General features: G+C 42.9%; 1 protein-coding gene across 4 annotated transcripts in view; it reads left to right on the top strand.

The window, feature by feature from the left end:
- The window catches only part of LOC138948803 (golgin subfamily A member 1-like), a 35,410-nt gene extending 17,434 nt beyond the window's left edge, over window positions 1-17,976 (top strand). For all 4 annotated transcript variants that reach the window (XM_070320427.1, XM_070320426.1, XM_070320425.1 and 1 more), the window contains 13 exons: window positions 88-216; window positions 852-947; window positions 2,430-2,525; window positions 3,531-3,626; window positions 4,492-4,644; window positions 5,075-5,170; window positions 5,349-5,438; window positions 6,697-6,799; window positions 12,183-12,364; window positions 14,099-14,197; window positions 14,792-15,094; window positions 15,688-15,795; window positions 17,642-17,976. In XM_070320427.1, coding sequence (XP_070176528.1) covers window positions 88-216; window positions 852-947; window positions 2,430-2,525; window positions 3,531-3,626; window positions 4,492-4,644; window positions 5,075-5,170; window positions 5,349-5,438; window positions 6,697-6,799; window positions 12,183-12,364; window positions 14,099-14,197; window positions 14,792-15,094; window positions 15,688-15,795; window positions 17,642-17,800 — 1,710 coding nt within the window. In that variant the 3' untranslated portion in view covers window positions 17,801-17,976. The remainder of the gene's footprint in view (window positions 1-87; window positions 217-851; window positions 948-2,429; window positions 2,526-3,530; window positions 3,627-4,491; window positions 4,645-5,074; window positions 5,171-5,348; window positions 5,439-6,696; window positions 6,800-12,182; window positions 12,365-14,098; window positions 14,198-14,791; window positions 15,095-15,687; window positions 15,796-17,641) is intronic.
- The last annotated feature ends 324 nt before the right edge of the window (window positions 17,977-18,300 follow it).

The following is an 18,300-nucleotide window of genomic DNA, read 5'->3' as shown; positions in this document are numbered from 1 at the left end:
CTGCACACACCAACACATAACATATCTTTGTCGACCCCATACCGGTTTTTTTCATTTCCCCCCATTTTTCATCTACTTTCTTTACAGACGTCAAAACTGCTGGAAGAGAAGGAGGATCACATCAATCTCCTACAGGAGAGAGTCAACACCCTGGAAAAACGATTGACCGGTCAGAGTTTATCCGGTGACGACAGAGTTACGGCCCTTCAAGCAGAGGTAATGATAACCTCCCTTCACTCCACTTACTGGTTTGGGTTGATCAATTTGTAGATTTGTGATTGAATGAGTTTAATTTTATTGGTTATTTGTTTTATTTGGTTTTTTTTAGTACATGAGCTACTGAGTGGCTGAACGAATGTGCCAACTGAATGAGAAAATGTGATTATAAATGAGAGAAATGGAAAAATCACTTCTGTTCCATCTAGATAAAGGCTGGGCTATGGGTGCAACTCTGCCGGCTACACGCCGGCAGCCGGTTTTTGGTTTCATCGGCTGCCGATGTTTTTGTTCCAGGAGAGTTTTTTTTTGGCATTTTAAATACTAAAAAAGCTTGGACCCCAACTTTTGCCGGTTTTTGGAATTTTCCAGGTTGCACCCATGTCTTTGTGTGTTGTGTGAAGGAATGTTACTTTCTTCTGAAACAGCCTGTGGGATTGTCAGTATGATGAATGAAATATGAAAACAGAGTGACAGTAAGGATGAACTCTAATGAGTGAATAATTGAATCGGAAGAAAGGAATGAATAAACAGATGACTCCTCTGAAGGGATGGATGAATCATTTATCTTGGATATTGTCCAAAATCTGTTAAATCAGACTAATTCATCCTGAACTTTGAATTTTACTTGACAGCGTGAGGGACTGGAGAAGAAACTCTCAGAGACACGACAACAGCTGACAGAAATCAAGTCGACCTGGAGCGACAAGATCTCCCATCTCGAAGCACAGGTAATGCAAGGATGAAAGAGTTTAGTAAAGTGGAACCCCCTTTTACAGGGTTCGTACAGGTCATGGAAAACCTGGAAAGTCATGGAATTTGATTTTTAATTTTCCAGGCCTGGAAAGTCATGGAATTTCAATTCAAGCCATGGAAAGTCATGGAATTTAACAAAAATAAGAAAGAAAAAAAAAACAACCAACTTTAGCACGCCAGCGGCGATTTTCGTCGCCCAGCCATTTCCCCCCCTTTGCCAGCTAGCGGCGATTTGCGTCGCCAGCACAAGGCTTGTTCGTATGACCAACTTCTTGTTCGTATTTGCATACGAGAATAACAGTATTTTTAAAGGCACTTGAGCCAAAGCGAGGCTCACTTCCTTCCGTTATCTCGTCGTGTCGTCTGCGCTGCATTTGAGTCGGTTTCGTCGAAGTTTTCTGCTTTTGTTTTTGCATCGATAAAGTACTTTAACGCTTCGACAAGCAAGATGGAGGATGATGAGTTTGAAACTTTCTTTCGAGTTGTTTCTTGACAACAAAAAGTATGCGGAATTGGAACGAATTACCGAGGAAGATCTTCGCAATGAACTGTGTATCGCGGTGAAAAAAATGACAGTTCAAGTCACAGTGACGGTTACGAAACGGAATTTACGAAAGTGCAGATGGATACAAACGGTGGCTGGTCCAGTTTAGTGAAATGACAGGACCAGCAAACATTACCGATAATCTGACTGCGTAGCAAATGCTTGACTTGCTTGTCGAAGAGACACTGCGTAGAAACTGACTCAAATTCAGTGCAAAGCAAGCCAGTGTCAAAACTGGCAGTGACAAGACGTCAAAAGTTTGCGTGTTCGGAAATGGCGACCTGTGGATCTAGTCATGGAAAATGTTATTGAGGCTCATGGAAAGTCATGGAAAAGTCATGGAATTTTGTTTCTAAAAACCAGTGGGGACCCTGGCTTTTAAGACCTCCAAAAATATGAAAAAAATCGGGTCTTAAAAAGGAGGGAGTCTTAAAATGGGGGTCAATTTACAGAGGCTATGAACAGAATGACAGAGAAAACAAGGTCTTAAAAAGGAGGGAGTCTTAAAATGGGGGGTCTTAAAAGGGGGTTCCACTGTACTGACAGTTATCGCACTGTGACAAGTAGCAGTATGACACTCCTGTTCTTTAATGAACGGTGTGCTTTCACATAAAAGGAAATGCTGACTGTTGTGAGAAATGTTGGGTAATTGAATAGGAAAACATAATGTCAAAAGTGTGTTCTTCTTCGTTCATGGGCTGAAACTCCTACGCTCACTCATGTTTTCTCATGAGTGGGTTTTTACGTGTATGACCGTTTTTGCCCCGCCATTCAGGCAGCATACGCCGATTTCGGGGAAAAAGTGTGTTCTGTTAACGGAGGTTTTGCCTCTGAAAGTTTTTCCCAAGAGATTTTGTCTTGTCCAGCACAGAGCAGAAATAACGAATACAGTTCTCTTTCTTGACATTGGCAGATCTCTCACCTCAACACCAAGATAATGGAGGATAGCGAAGAACTTGCAAGCAATCAGCGAGCAGCCGACTCCATGCGTGACAACTTTCACAAACAGGTACAAGTGGAGTTTGAGCATTGTTAGACATGGAATATCGCATATTAAATTATTGCCCTAGGACGGGAATTCACCCTGATATTGCGGTTAAAAAAGACATGCACTCAAATCAAGCACATCCAAACATACAAATGTACTGAAAAAATTCATCAAAATTAGTTTGAATATGTACAGAAAAATAATCAACATTATCACTTGTCTCAAAAGGTGAACACAAAGTCAGAAGAATATCTGGACTTATTTTGAAATCCAAGGTCAAACTTTCACATTGGAGGGGGGGGGGGGGGGGGAAGTGGGAGGGTCTCCTGCAGTGTGGGAACATTGGTGCTAGGTCCCGAGGGTGTTCTTTCATCACAGGTACCTCTGTATTCACATCCCAGCACATCAAACTAAAGAAATACAGTAAAACCTCCCAGGGGGTAAAAAAACAACCAAGAAAGGTATGTTGTAGGAACGTGTAACTGTGACAAAACAAAACGTTACGGTCACTGATCTTCCACCCAGCGGTCTTTTAAGGCGACATACAGACGAACACTTATGATACAGAAAATAAACTTATCTGACAAATTATCCAAAGCTTGTTTGGAAGACCCAAGCGAGACAATGATTTTTTACAGTGTTCTGGATGGTGGAACGTGTAGCAAAGAACTGTATGTGTACGTGTAGATATTGCGTCACCCGTGACTCACTTTTTTCTCCAATGTTCCAAATGCATACGTTGTCTTGCTCCCACCAAGACTGCAGATCTTGGCAAATGCTTGACGTAAAATCTAGATTTGATGACGTTACCTGTACACGTCCTGAAAAGTGCTGATCTAGATCTTGCTATTGTCTCCAAATGACTCCAAGGGGGTGATGCTATTCAGAGGTCAGTTATAGTGCAGGAGGTATCTCTTTCAAGAAAGTTGGTTGGACAACGGCAGGTGTCAATCTAAAGAGGGTTGTTAGGGGTTGTTTACTGCACGTACAAATCTCCATCATGTATTTCAATTTTTTTGTTTTCAGATTGAAGATCTTCGTCGGCAGCTGGAGGATGCAGAGAAGCGCGCACTGGAGAATTACGAACTGGCCAGTGGCAAGGACACGCATCATGAACATCAGGTCAGCTAAAGTGTGGAATAGACGCATGGGTGGGATTCTTCCGGTATATGCCGGAAATCCGGATTCGATTGTGGCCTTTCTTTTTTTGTCTTTTTTGTGTGTTTGTTTTGTTTTGTTCGGTTTCAGGATTCATGACATTTTTCAGTCCCACCCACGTAGACGGGGTGCATGCCTGAAGGATAAGACGCCGGCCTCCTGTGCGTAAGGTTGCGTGTTCGAATCTTGGCCGCGCCTGGTAGGTTAGGGGTGGGGATTTTTCTGATCTACCAGGTCAACTTATGCGCAGACCTGCTAGTGCCTTTTTCCTTTTCGTTTGTACATGCAAGCACTGGACCAAGTGCGCAGGAAAAAATACTGTAATCCATGTCAGAGTTCGGTGGGTTATGGAAACATAAAACTACAAAACATGCATCCCTCGAAATCAATGTATGGCATCAGCGGGGTAAAACTGTCATACACGTAAAATCCCACTCATGCAAAAAACACGAGTCCATGTGGGAGTTTTAGCCCATGAACACAGAAGAAGAATAAGAAAACTGTAGATCATATTTCTGACCACTCATGCCACGACACGACTGTGCCGCAACTTTTGACTCACCCGAGTAATCAGTTAGTCACGGCCGGGCGGCTATCCATCTGTCTGTGAACAAAGAACTTTAACAATCAGGTTTTGTTGGATGTTATCAAAGCTGACATGATTTTTTTTATATAACCCAAGACCGGTTGACCTTTGTCACATTTGTAGGTCACAATGGGGTCAGGTTTGGGTCAAGAAAAGGAAATTAATCATTGACTTGAATTTTTTTTTTCTATTACAAAAAAATACTGTGCAAAAATTAACAGAATTTGATTAATTTGATTGCAGGTGAGAGAGCTGGAATCACAACTGAGTCACGCTCGACTGGCTTGTGTGGATATGGAGACACAGCTGAGATCAAAGATCACCTCGTTAGAAGTTCAGCTGACAGAACTCCAGACGGCTCGGCAAGCGGAGCATGATGACTTGAGAAATCAGTTGGTGAGGAAACGCTTGTTTAATGAGGGAAGGCTGGTGTGCACTTCAAACAGTGTCTTCAAAATGCTGTTTGACATTCTATTTTGTTTTGTTTTTGCAAATGCTGTCACTGTCTAAACATTTTAATATGCCTGGTAAGATATGCTTACAAAGGAGACTTATTTGAAATGAGAAATTTCATGAATTTATGCATGTGTTTGTGCCAGGATACGGGGATGTGTATATGCATGTGCGAGTGCAAAATTCTTGGTAAAAGTTGGTACTACAGTAGTAGTAAAGTATTGGTATTCGTTCATAGTCAAAGGTCAGTTAGTAACTTCTTCATCAGCCTTTACTCTGATACTCATGTGATGCCTCTCTGGTTGTGTAAGTTGTTGATTGCAATTTTGCTTTGCTCTCACGTGAAGTCGTCCCTTTTGATGTGTGTGAACAGGAACAGGAGAAGCGGCAGAACGAAGAGTCCATGGAGAGAGAGCTGCATCACGAACAGACGCTAAAAGCTGCAGAGGCTCGATGTGCTGAATTAGAGGTAAGGCACGGGCAGACATGTGTATGAATAAACGCATGCTCACACGCAGGCACACCTGCACACTGCATTAACACACGCAGGTACATGCAAACGGATACACTCACTCACAAACGTGTTTTTTGTACTTTGGCTGGTAAATTTTGACAAGGCTGTGACAGTCGTGTTTTTTTTGCAACAGAGCAAAGTGTCCACCCAGCAGGAAGAGTTGTCACGGTTACGGGAAGAACTGAAAGCCAGAAACCAGTCCTCTGATGGACAAGGGCTGAAGGTAAGTGTGTCTGTCTGAGTGTGTCCATATTTCTGTGTGTGAGTTTGACTGTTTGGCAGTTAGAAAAAAAGTCACAGAATCTTTGTGCTTCTGCATTTCTTTGATAGGAGAGTGAATAGATCTGTTACACACAAAATGTTCACAGGATTGTTCCTGTGTCAAGGAAAGATTTTGAAAACTCGTGTTATGCGATTTTGAAGCTAGCTCTAAAAAAAAAAACTGGGAATATTTTCTTCATGGATGATTTATCTGGGAAAGTTGGCTTCAGTGCCTTAAATATTGAGCTTTAAGTGTACAGGGGAACCCCCCCTTTTTATAACCCTAAACAATCCGAGAAAATGAGGTCTTAGGAACCGGCACGGTTGGCCTAGTGGTAAGGCGTCTGCCCCGTGATCGGGAGGTCGTGGGTTCGAACCCCGGCCGGGTCATACATAAGATTATTTAAAATTGGCAATCTAGTGGCTGCTCCGCCTGGCGTCTGGCATTATGGGGTTAGTGCTAGGACTGGTTGGTCCGGTGTCAGAATAATGTGACTGGGTGAGACATGAAGCCTGTGCTGCGACTTCTGTCTTGTGTGTGGCGCACGTTAAATGTCAAAGCAGCACCGCCCTGATATGGCCCTTCGTGGTCGGCTGGTCGTTAAGCAAACAAACAAACAAACAAGGTCTTAGGAAGAAGGGAGTCTTAAAATGGGGGTACATTTACACAGGTTATGAACAGAAAATCTGGAGAAAAAAAGGCTCATAAAAAAAGAGGGAGTTTTAAAATGGGGGTAAAGGGCGGGGATGTAGCTCAGTCGGTAGCGTGCTGGATTTGTATCCAGTTGGCCGCTGTCAGCGTGAGTTCGTCCCCACGTTCAGCGAGAGATTTTTTCTCAGAGTCAACTTTGTGTGCAGACTCTCCTCGGTGTCCGAACACCCCCCGTGTGTACACGCAAGCACAAGACAAAGTGCGCACGAAAAAGATCCTGTAATCCATGTCAGAGTTCGGTGGGTTATAGAAACACGAAAATACCCGGCATGCTTCCTCCGAAAGCGGCGTATGGCTGCCTAAATGGCGGGGTAAAAACGGTCATACACGTAAAAGCCGTGGGAGTTTCAGCCTGTGAACGAACAAACAAACAAACAAATGGGGGTAAATGTCCAGAGGTAATGAACAGAAAATCTGGAAAAACAGTCTCTTAAAAGGGAGGGAGTCTCAAATTGCGGGGTCTTTAAAGTGGGGTTCCACTGTATATATTGCATTATTCTTCATCCAGGTCACAGAGTTGGAGAAAAGAGTGGAAGAACTGCAGGCAGAGGTGGGCGCTCACAAGACGGATCTGAGCTCAGCTCGACGACAGTTCAACCATACCGACCAAGGTCAGTGGAAGGAGTGTAGGGATAGAAGAGAGGGCAGGATAGAGTGAGGAGTCCGGGCCGAGCTGCGTGAGAAAGTTACCGACCAGGTGGGAGCCAGCCGCAGTGTTTGATTCATTGAAATTGAGATATGTTGTGAGGTCAACGAATCAGACATCGCAGTTTGTTCTCTCCCGTTTGGGTGGCACCCACTCTCAGTTCGTGCATCTCGGCCCTGGATACTGAACAGGAAGTAGGGGTTGGATGCATGAAAAAGGAGAGATATAGTAGGGGGGTGTCTTTCGGGAATGGAGTGAGGGATGAGAGTCAATGAGTAGATGTATGAAAGAATGCTTGTTTGTAGAAAATGGTTCACTGGTTTTCTTGACACAAGTAAGTCTTTGTAGAGGAATGTACACTTAAAGGAAAAGGTCCAGTAGAATCACTCCTCAGAAATACATTTGGCAGCCAAAGGTCTCCCTCCTGACTAGATCCAGGAGGGCCAAGAAAACAAGAGGCGAAGCCTTCAAGGCTCACGTAAGAAATCGACAAACAGTAACACAAACTCAATCACTCCGTCACACACACACACACACACACACACACACACACACACACACACACACACACACACACACACACACACACACACACACACACACACACACACACACACACACACACACACACACACACACACACACACACACACACACACACACACACACACACACACACACACACACACACACACACACACACACACACACACACACACACACACACACACACACACACACACACACACACACACACACACACACACACACACACACACACACACACACACACACACACACACACACACACACACACACACACACACACACACACACACACACACACACACACACACACACACACACACACACACACACACACACACACACACACACACACACACACACACACACACACACACACACACACACACACACACACACACACACACACACACACACACACACACACACACACACACACACACACACACACACACACACACACACACACACACACACACACACACACACACACACACACACACACACACACACACACACACACACACACACACACACACACACACACACACACACACACACACACACACACACACACACACACACACACACACACACACACACACACACACACACACACACACACACACACACACACACACACACACACACACACACACACACACACACACACACACACACACACACACACACACACACACACACACACACACACACACACACACACACACACACACACACACACACACACACACACACACACACACACACACACACACACACACACACACACACACACACACACACACACACACACACACACACACACACACACACACACACACACACACACACACACACACACACACACACACACACACACACACACACACACACACACACACACACACACACACACACACACACACACACACACACACACACACACACACACATACACACACACACACACACAGAGAGAGAGTAAGCATAGGTGAAACTATGCAAGAAAGCGAGACCCTGGATCTGCCAAGAAGTCTCGGCCCGCTCACAATAACAATGACCGAGACTTTCAGTAATTCCTTTGCGTGACGTCTAACCCTCTTACGTCATAATGTGACGTCTTCAAATAGTTTCTATCACACACGTCGAACACTTTTGACCGAGACTGACGTAATCCATAGACTCGGAAATGTTAAAGTTTCTACCACAGACATACATACATACATACATACATACATACATACATACATACATACATACATACATACATACATACATACATACATACATACATACATACATACATACATACATACATACATACATACATACATACATACATACATACATACATACATACATACATACATACATACATACATACATACATACATACATACATACATACATACATACATACATACATACATACATACATACATACATACATACATACATACATACATACATACATACATACATACATACATACATACATACATACATACATACATACATACATACATACATACATACATACATACATACATACATACATACATACATACATACATACATACATACATACATACATACATACATACATACATACATACATACATACATACATACATACATACATACATACATACATACATACATACATACATACATACATACATACATACATACATACATACATACATACATACATACATACATACATACATACATACATACATACATACATACATACATACATACATACATACATACATACATACATACATACATACATACATACATACATACATACATACATACATACATACATACATACATACATACATACATACATACATACATACATACATACATACATACATACATACATACATACATACATACATACATACATACATACATACATACATACATACATACATACATACATACATACATACATACATACATACATACATACATACATACATACATACATACATACATACATACATACATACATACATACATACATACATACATACATACATACATACATACATACATACATACATACATACATACATACATACATACATACATACATACATACATACATACATACATACATACATACATACATACATACATACATACATACATACATACATACATACATACATACATACATACATACATACATACATACATACATACATACATACATACATACATACATACATACATACATACATACATACATACATACATACATACATACATACATACATACATACATACATACATACATACATACATACATACATACATACATACATACATACATACATACATACATACATACATACATACATACATACATACATACATACATACATACATACATACATACATACATACATACATACATACATACATACATACATACATACATACATACATACATACATACATACATACATACATACATACATACATACATACATACATACATACATACATACATACATACATACATACATACATACATACATACATACATACATACATACATACATACATACATACATACATACATACATACATACATACATACATACATACATACATACATACATACATACATACATACATACATACATACATACATACATACATACATACATACGCACGCACGCACGCACGCACGCACAGACAGACAAAGCATAGGCTACACTTACGTGAGCCAAAAACTGCATGACAAATTTTAATATCAATTGTTGCAAAAGTAGAATTATGAGATTTTAATTCTGGGTGACAAAAGTGAATTCAGGCAGAAGAATCAAGCAGAGAAAAACAAGAACGAAAAAGTAGATCATCCCCCTCACACTACAGTGGAACCCCCCTTTTAAGACCTCTAAAAATCAGAGCAAATCAGGTCTTTGAAAGGATGGAGTCTAAAAATGGGGGTAAGGTTACAGAGGACAGGGTGGCCGAGTGGTAACGCACTTGCGCTCGGAAGCGAGAGGTTGCGAGTTCGACCCTGGGTCAGGGCGTTAGCAATTTTCTCCCCCCTTTCCTAACCTAGGTGGTGGGTTCAAGTGCTAGTCTTTCGGATGAGACGAAAAACCGAGGTCCCTTCGTGTACACTACATTGGGGTGTGCACGTTAAAGATCCCACGATTGACAAAAGGGTCTTTCCTGGCAAAATTGTATAGGCATAGATAAAAAATGTCCACCAAAATACCCGTGTGACTTGGAATAATAGGCCGTGAAAAGTAGGATATGCGCCGAAATGGCTGCGATCTGCTGGTCGATGTGAATGCGTGATGTATTGTGTAAAAAATTCCATCTCACACGGCATAAATAGATCCCTGCGCCTTGAGTCTGAGTCTGGAGATACGCGCGCGATATAAGACTTCATATAACATAACATAACAGGTCATGAACACAAAAATCTTAAAAAATCAAGGTCTTTGAAAGGAGGGAGTCTAAACATGGGGGTAAAGTTACAGAGGTCATGAACACAAAAATCTTAAAAAATCAAGGTCTTTGAATGGGGAAAGTCTAAAAATGGGGGTAAAGTTACAGAAGTCATGAACACAAAAATCTTTAAAAAATCAAGGTCTTTGAAAGGGGAATTTCTAATAATGGGGGTAAAGTTACAGAGGTCGTGAACACAAAAATCTTAAAAAATCAAGGTCTTTGAAAGGAGGGAGTCTAAAAATGGGGGTAAAGTTACAGAGGTCATGAACACAAAAATCTTAAAAAATCAAGGTCTTTGAAAGGGGACAGTCTAAAAATGGGGTAAAGTTACAGAGGTCATGAACGCAAAAATCTTAAAAAATCAAGGTCTTTGAAAGAAGGGAGTCTAAAAATGGGGGTAAAGTTACAGAGGTCATGAACACAAAAATCTTAAAAAATCAAGGTCTTTGAAAGAAGGGAGTCTAAAAATGGGGGTAAAGTTACAGACGTCATGAACACAAAAATCTTAAAAAAATCAAGGTCTTTAAAAGGGGACAGTCTAAAAATGGGGGTAAAGTTACAGAGGTCATGAACACAAAGATCTTAAAAAATCAAGGTCTTTGAAAGGAGGGAGTCTAAAAATGAGGGTAAAGTTACAGAGGTCATGAACACAAAAATCTTAAAAAATCAAGGTCTTAAAAAGGGGAAAGTCTTAAAGGTGGTCGTCTACATTTTTGCTTTTTTTCAATAATCTTATGGTTAGATTTCGATACAAAATTATGTCAAATGATGAATGAACAATGAGGAAAAAAGTTATAGGAAAAAAAATATATGTAAAAAAAGATTTTATTTTTGGGTAGCGTGACTCACGCTTCCAATATTTTGTTTTCTGTTTGCTGAGAACATGTGCTTTGCCTAAAAATACTGACCAATCAAATTCATGTCACTGTGCTTATAACCACGCCCAAGCAAGTGCAGCAACAGTTTGACACTGGAGCTCTGTCCACGCTTTTTTTTTTTAAACGCACGAAATGCACGGGATTTGAGAGGAGTTTTGCGCTTGGCATTTTCCAAATAAGGATATCCTACTATGAGTCCTACGCTGGAATACTACAATGAATTTTCAAACGGCTACACTGGCTTCGTCTTTCCTGATCGAAAGGGGGTGTATTGTTGATATTTTAATGGTCAAATGGCGATTTGGGTATAAAAATGTAGACAAGGACCTTTAATGGTCAAATGGCGATTTGGGTATAAAAATGTAGACAAGGACCTTTAAATTGGGGTGTGTGAAAAGGGGGGTTGCATTGTATTTGTTTCCTGTCTGACAGAGAAGGGAGAGTTGATGGTGCGTAACGCTCAGCTGTCGCAACAGCTGACCGCCCTCCAGCAACGGGTGAGCGAGCAGCGGTCAGACGCTGAGTCGCAGCTCACCGACCGAGACCAGACGATACAGGGCCAGCAAGACTCTATCACACAGCTACAAGACAGGATAGAAGGGCTTCAAACACAGGTAAACGTCTTCTTCTTTTTTTACTCAGGGACAGCTGTCACCTGCACGTATGTCCTCTTGGTTTAAAACATTGTTTTATTCACATTCATGTTTTACAAAGCCTAAAATTAAAAATTTATCATAGATTGATCATTCCCTCGCCTGCATTTTGCAAACGAGTTTCATCGACGATTTTGAGATAAGTTCATTATGTGTATCATAAGTGTTTGTCTGTCTGTGTCCTTAAAAGACCATCGAGTCGACAAAAATTATTGTAAATATAACGTTTTCTTTTGTCAATAATTAAACGTTCCTATAACCTACAAATCTTGGTGTGTTTTTCATTACAAAGACATTGAATCTTTTATACAACAAAGGAGCACACCAAGTTAAACCTAAAATGACGGGCGTAGTGGTGTGGTGGTAAGATGCGGCCTCCTAATCGGGAGGTCGTGAGTTCGAATCCCGGTCGCTGCCGCCTGGTGGGTTAAGAATGGAGATTTTTCCGATCTCCCAGGTCAACTTATGTGCAGACCTGCTAGTGACTTAACCCCCTTCGTGTGTACACGCAAGCACAAGACCAAGTGTGCACGGAAAAGATCCTGTAATCCATGTCAGAGTTCGGTGGGTTATGGAAACACAAAAATACCCAGCATGCCTACTCAATGAAAGCGGAGTGAGCTGACTATGCTCTCAGAGTATAGTGTGGGGAACCCAAATGGGCAAACGAGCTCACACGTAACCAGAACATTCTGGAACGCTGAAGAAGAAGAAACCTATAAATGTGCTCTTAGAGACAACATAGTAAGTTAAAGTGTCGGACAATTTTGTGAATGCGTAATATTCAAACCCATCAAAACAAACGACAACAACAATGTGGGGTATGTCCCTTTCCCAAGCTGCTGCAGAATTTCTGAGAGACTTTGACAGGTAGACTTGCAGTGGTAGATAACGGTTTTAGTTCGTGGTCACCCAATTTGTTTTGTTTTGAGGACATTCTTATTTCTTCTCTTCTTGTGTTGATTTATTTGGCATAGTCCCAAATTAACCCAGTGGAAGTGACATCGCATACTTAAAGAAGAGCAACTGTTTGGTATTCACTCAGTTAGAGCATCAACCTCACACGGGGCTAAATTGGGCTATTTCAATTCTGATAAATTATAATTGTTACTGGAAATAAAGTACATCTGATGCTGATTAGAAAACGAAACATTCTGATTAGAATACAAAAGACTTCATAATTCGTTGTATAACCAAGTGTGAATGAAATTGTCTTCCATGGTTGAAACTTTAAAGGGGCGGGGATGTAGCTCAATCGGTAGCGCGCTGGATTTGTATTCAGTGGGCCGCTGTCAGCGTGAGTTCGTCCCTGCGTTCGGCGAGAGATTTATTTCTCAGAGTCAACTTTGTGTGCAGACTCTCCTCGGTGTCCGAACACCCCCGTGTGTACATGCAAGCACAAGACCAAGTGCGCACGAAAAAGATCCTGTAATCCATGTCAGAGTTCGGTGGGTTATAGAAACACAAACATACCCAGCATGCTTCCTCCGAAAGCGGCGTATGGCTGCCTAAATGGCGGGGTAAAAACGGTCATACACGTAAAATTCCACTCGTGCAAAACACGAGTGTACGTGGGAGTTTCAGCCCACGAACGCAGAAGAAGAAGAAGAAGTTGAAACTTTACCAACAAAGTATGTTGAAGTCAACAATAATATTCAATGTCACCATGCTGCAATTTCTGTTGACGTGTGGCAGGTTCAAGAGTTGGAATCACTGAATGCAGCCATGGGCTCCACTGACCAGCTGGAATTGACCATCCGTGGCCTGCAGGACCAGCTTGCGGACAAGACACGGGTCAGTGATTTTCATACATTTGATTATGCCCTGCGTCAGGATAGAGTGGTACTGATAGTTCTATTTTTGCTGATACAGTGGAACGTGTCTATAACGACCACCCAAAAGTGGTCTTTATAGACGGATGGTTGTTATGGAAATGTGCATTGACCATTGTATGGGGGGGGGGGGGGGGGGGGGGGGTGAATCTCTAGGGGTAATTCAGCAGATTTTCAGATTTAAAAAACCAAACCATTACTCACTTTGAAAATCATCACTTTATTGCAAATACAAGGATGATGTTGACAAAATAAAGAATACACAGTGGTTCTATGGTCCTCAAATCACCTACAAATGCTAAGAACCCAACAACACATCTACAAACGATTTTGGACTTAACATTTTGTGCCATCTCTCACCCAAATATGGGGGTGGGGGGAGAGGGGTGGGTTGTCAGGGAAATAAGTGTCAGGGATGGATCGAGGGAATACCCTAGACACAACCGTCGAACGCAGAAGAAGAAGAAGATCGAGGGAATGAGAGAGTCAACGAGTAGATCTATGATGGTTATGTGTTGTTTTTGCTGATCGTCTCGTCTCCTTTCTCCTTGCGCAGACATTGAAGAAGCAGGAACAGACGGTGAAAGACTTACGCCAGACCTTGCAGCGAGAACTCAAAGTGCAGGCGTTGCCCAACGACGACGCCAGCGATGACAACAACGTTCCCTCCCCCTCCACCAACCGCAAGTTCCCCCCTCGCCAGGCTGTCCCCCCGAGGTCGGTCTCCCCCCAGCCCCCCCAGTCTACGCACCACAACATGTCAAGTTTTGGGTCTGCGGTGTTACCCGTGTCTTCGTCGGTGACGTCGTCTTCAGCGACCGCAGCTGTGAAGCCGATGACCCTTACGTCAGTCATGCAGGTCTGCTTGTGTAAGGGGATGGATGATGTCGGGGGGGGGGGGGGGGGGGAAGGGTGGGTGAGTGGGATGCTGTTGTGTAATGTTTGGGGAAAGGATGTGTGTGTGGATGGGGGTGAAGGCTTGTGATTGGGGGTGGGGGGTGTAGATGAGGAGGCTAATTGGATGGGGTTTTGGGGAGGGGGGACTGTAGCGTCTGTGCTGTGTGTGCGTATAGGGATGTGTACATGAGAGAGAGATAGTGGGTGAGTGAGAGAACTGAACTGAACTGAACTTTATTAGACAAGGATAAAGATTTAAGGCTTGGCCTTTTCTTACAATCTGTGTTCGAACACAGTACCACACACACACACTCACACCACACCACACACACACACACCACACACACACTAAAAGATTAGACCTAAAGAGAGAGAGATGTGACTGTGAGAGTATGTGTATTTCACTCTCATATCCTCCCTGAACCCAGCTCTTTGTCACTGTGTTTACTTGTGTTACATTGTGTTCACACGACCAGTGTATTGTACTCTGTACCTATGACACCTTTATGCCTAACAATTTCAAAAATAATTGTCCTAACTGTGCATTATGTTCAGGTGTCCCACGAAAGAGGCGTGGTGGTGCGCAGAGACCTGGAGCAAGACGTCAACTTTCAGTATCTGAAACACGTGGTGCTCAAGTTTATGCTGAGCAGGGAGGCTGAGGTGAGTTCAGGTTTGCTGACAGGTGGAATGTAGGGTAGTTACATAGTGGGGTTATCTGAAACACGTGGTGCTCAAGTTTTTGCTGAGCAGGGAGGCTGAGGTGAGTTCAGGTTTGCTGACAGGTGGAATGTAGGGTAGTTACATAGTGGGGTTATCTGAAACACGTGGTGCTCAAGTTTATGCTGAGCAGGGAGGCTGAGGTGAGTTCAGGTTTGCTGACAAGTGGAATGTAGGGTAGTTACATAGTGGGGTTATCTGAAACACGTGGTGCTCAAGTTTTTGCTGAGCAGGGAGGCTGAGGTGAGTTCAGGTTTGCTGACAGGTGGAATGTAGGGTAGTTACATAGTGGGGTTATCTGAAACACATGGTGCTCAAGTTTATGCTGAGCAGGGAGGCTGAGGTGAGTTCAGGTTTGCTGACAGGTGGAATGTAGGGTAGTAACATAGTGGGGTTATCTGAAACACGTGGTGCTCAAGTTTTTGCTGAGCAGGGAGGCTGAGGTGAGTTCAGGTTTGCTGACAGGTGGAATGTAGGGTAGTTACATAGTGGGGTTATCTGAAACACGTGGTGCTCAAGTTTTTGCTGAGCAGGGAGGCTGAGGTGAGTTCAGGTTTGCTGACAGGTGGAATGTAGGGTAGTTACATAGTGGGGTTATCTGAAACACACGGTGCTCAAGTTTATGCTGAGCAGGGAGGCTGAGGTGAGTTCAGGTTTGCTGACAGGAGGAATGTGGAGTAGTTACATAGTGGGGTTATCTGAAACACATGGTGCTCAAGTTTATGCTGAGTAGGGAGGCTGAGGTGAGTTCAGGTTTGCTGACAGGTGGAATGTAGGGTAGTTACATAGTGGGGTTATCTGAAACACGTGGTGCTCAAGTTTTTGCTGAGCAGGGAGGCTGAGGTGAGTTCAGGTTTGCTGACAGGTGGAATGTAGGGTAGTTACATAGTGGGGTTATCTGAAACACGTGGTGCTCAAGTTTATGCTGAGCAGGGAGGCTGAGGTGAGTTCAGGTTTGCTGACAGGTGGAATGTAGGGTAGTTACATAGTGGGGTTATCTGAAACACACGGTGCTCAAGTTTTTGCTGAGCAGGGAGGCTGAGGTGAGTTCAGGTTTGCTGACAGGTGGAATGTAGGGTAGTAACCTAGTGGGGTTATCTGAAACACGTGGTGCTCAAGTTTTTGCTGAGCAGGGAGGCTGAGGTGAGTTCAGGTTTGCTGACAGGTGGAATGTAGGGTAGTTACATAGTGGGGTTATCTGAAACACACGGTGCTCAAGTTTTTGAGGTGAGTGCACATTTGCTGACAGGAGGAATGTGTGTGTGTGGGTTTACTGGGTCTGTCATTGTGCCAGCCAATAGACCTTTCCTTGCATCGCTTCCTCCCTGGTTAAACACCGTGGCCTAGCTTATTAGAAGTTGGCTTAAGAACTTGGACAGAAGACACAGGTTTAGTCACTTTTGTTCTATATATAGACAGGAGAATAGCACAGATTGTGGAGATGTAGTGACATACAAGAGGCAGAGAGAATAAAACCTAATAACTGAATAAACAATGAGGGAAAGCATGGAATGATAGTGAATGAGATGCAAAAGAGTGCATGTGTGTCTGTCTGTTGCTGTCTTTATATACAGTGGAACCCCCCTTTTAAGACCTCCAAACATCTAAGAAAATCGGGTCTTAAAAAGGGGGGAGTCTTAAAAGGGGGGTTCCACTGTGTCTGTCTGTCTTCACAATTGTCTATATTTGTGAGGAGTGGGTTTATTGAACACGTTTACTTTGTGCACAACTGTGAATCAGAAACACCGGCAACTCCTCACACTCTCTGCCTTCATGTGTGTTCATACAGGCGGTACAGCTGATCAAAGCAGTGGCAGTGCTCCTCAACTTCACACACCAGGAGCAGCAGATGATCAAGCAGACGCTGGAGTGGAAGATGTCGTGGTTCGGATCCAGACCCAGCCTGGGCAAGGGTCAAAAGGCCAAGGTCGTCCCGCCTAACTACTGACAATTAGCAAAACTGCCTGCTGTTCGTATCATCCCTCCGTCATATTAATTGTGGGCGGTTGTCATCGACGTTTATTTACAGCGATGTACAGTGGTACCTTTAATGTCCGGCCCCTCTGGTGAGAGGTGTCACATCTCCTGTGAAAGAACACCTTCAGTTGTCCCTTTCTTTACCTGCAATATAGGGACACTTTCAGCTGGTCCTAAGGGTGTCCTTTCATCACAGGTACCATTGTACAGTCATCGTGGATGTGTTTTCCCTTTGATGTACAGTGGTACATGTGATGCAAGGCCCCTCTGACGAGAGGACACCTCCCAGGAAAGGACATTGTGTTGCTGTTGCCCTTCAGTCTATAAAGCTGTCGTTAAAAAAAAAAAAAAGACACCCGCAATGAAGGGACACTTTGGGATGATCCCAAGTAAAATGATGATGAGAGTTACTGCTATGTTAATGAAAATTGTGGCTGAATGCAAAGATCTCCTGACTGAGTGAAAAGCTAG

The sequence above is a fragment of the Littorina saxatilis genome, linkage group LG15 (assembly GCF_037325665.1).
Source record: "Littorina saxatilis isolate snail1 linkage group LG15, US_GU_Lsax_2.0, whole genome shotgun sequence".
Lineage (NCBI taxonomy): Eukaryota > Metazoa > Mollusca > Gastropoda > Littorinimorpha > Littorinidae > Littorina > Littorina saxatilis.
The sequence above is the reverse complement of the archived record's forward strand: the minus strand, read 5'-3'. Positions and strand labels throughout refer to the sequence as shown.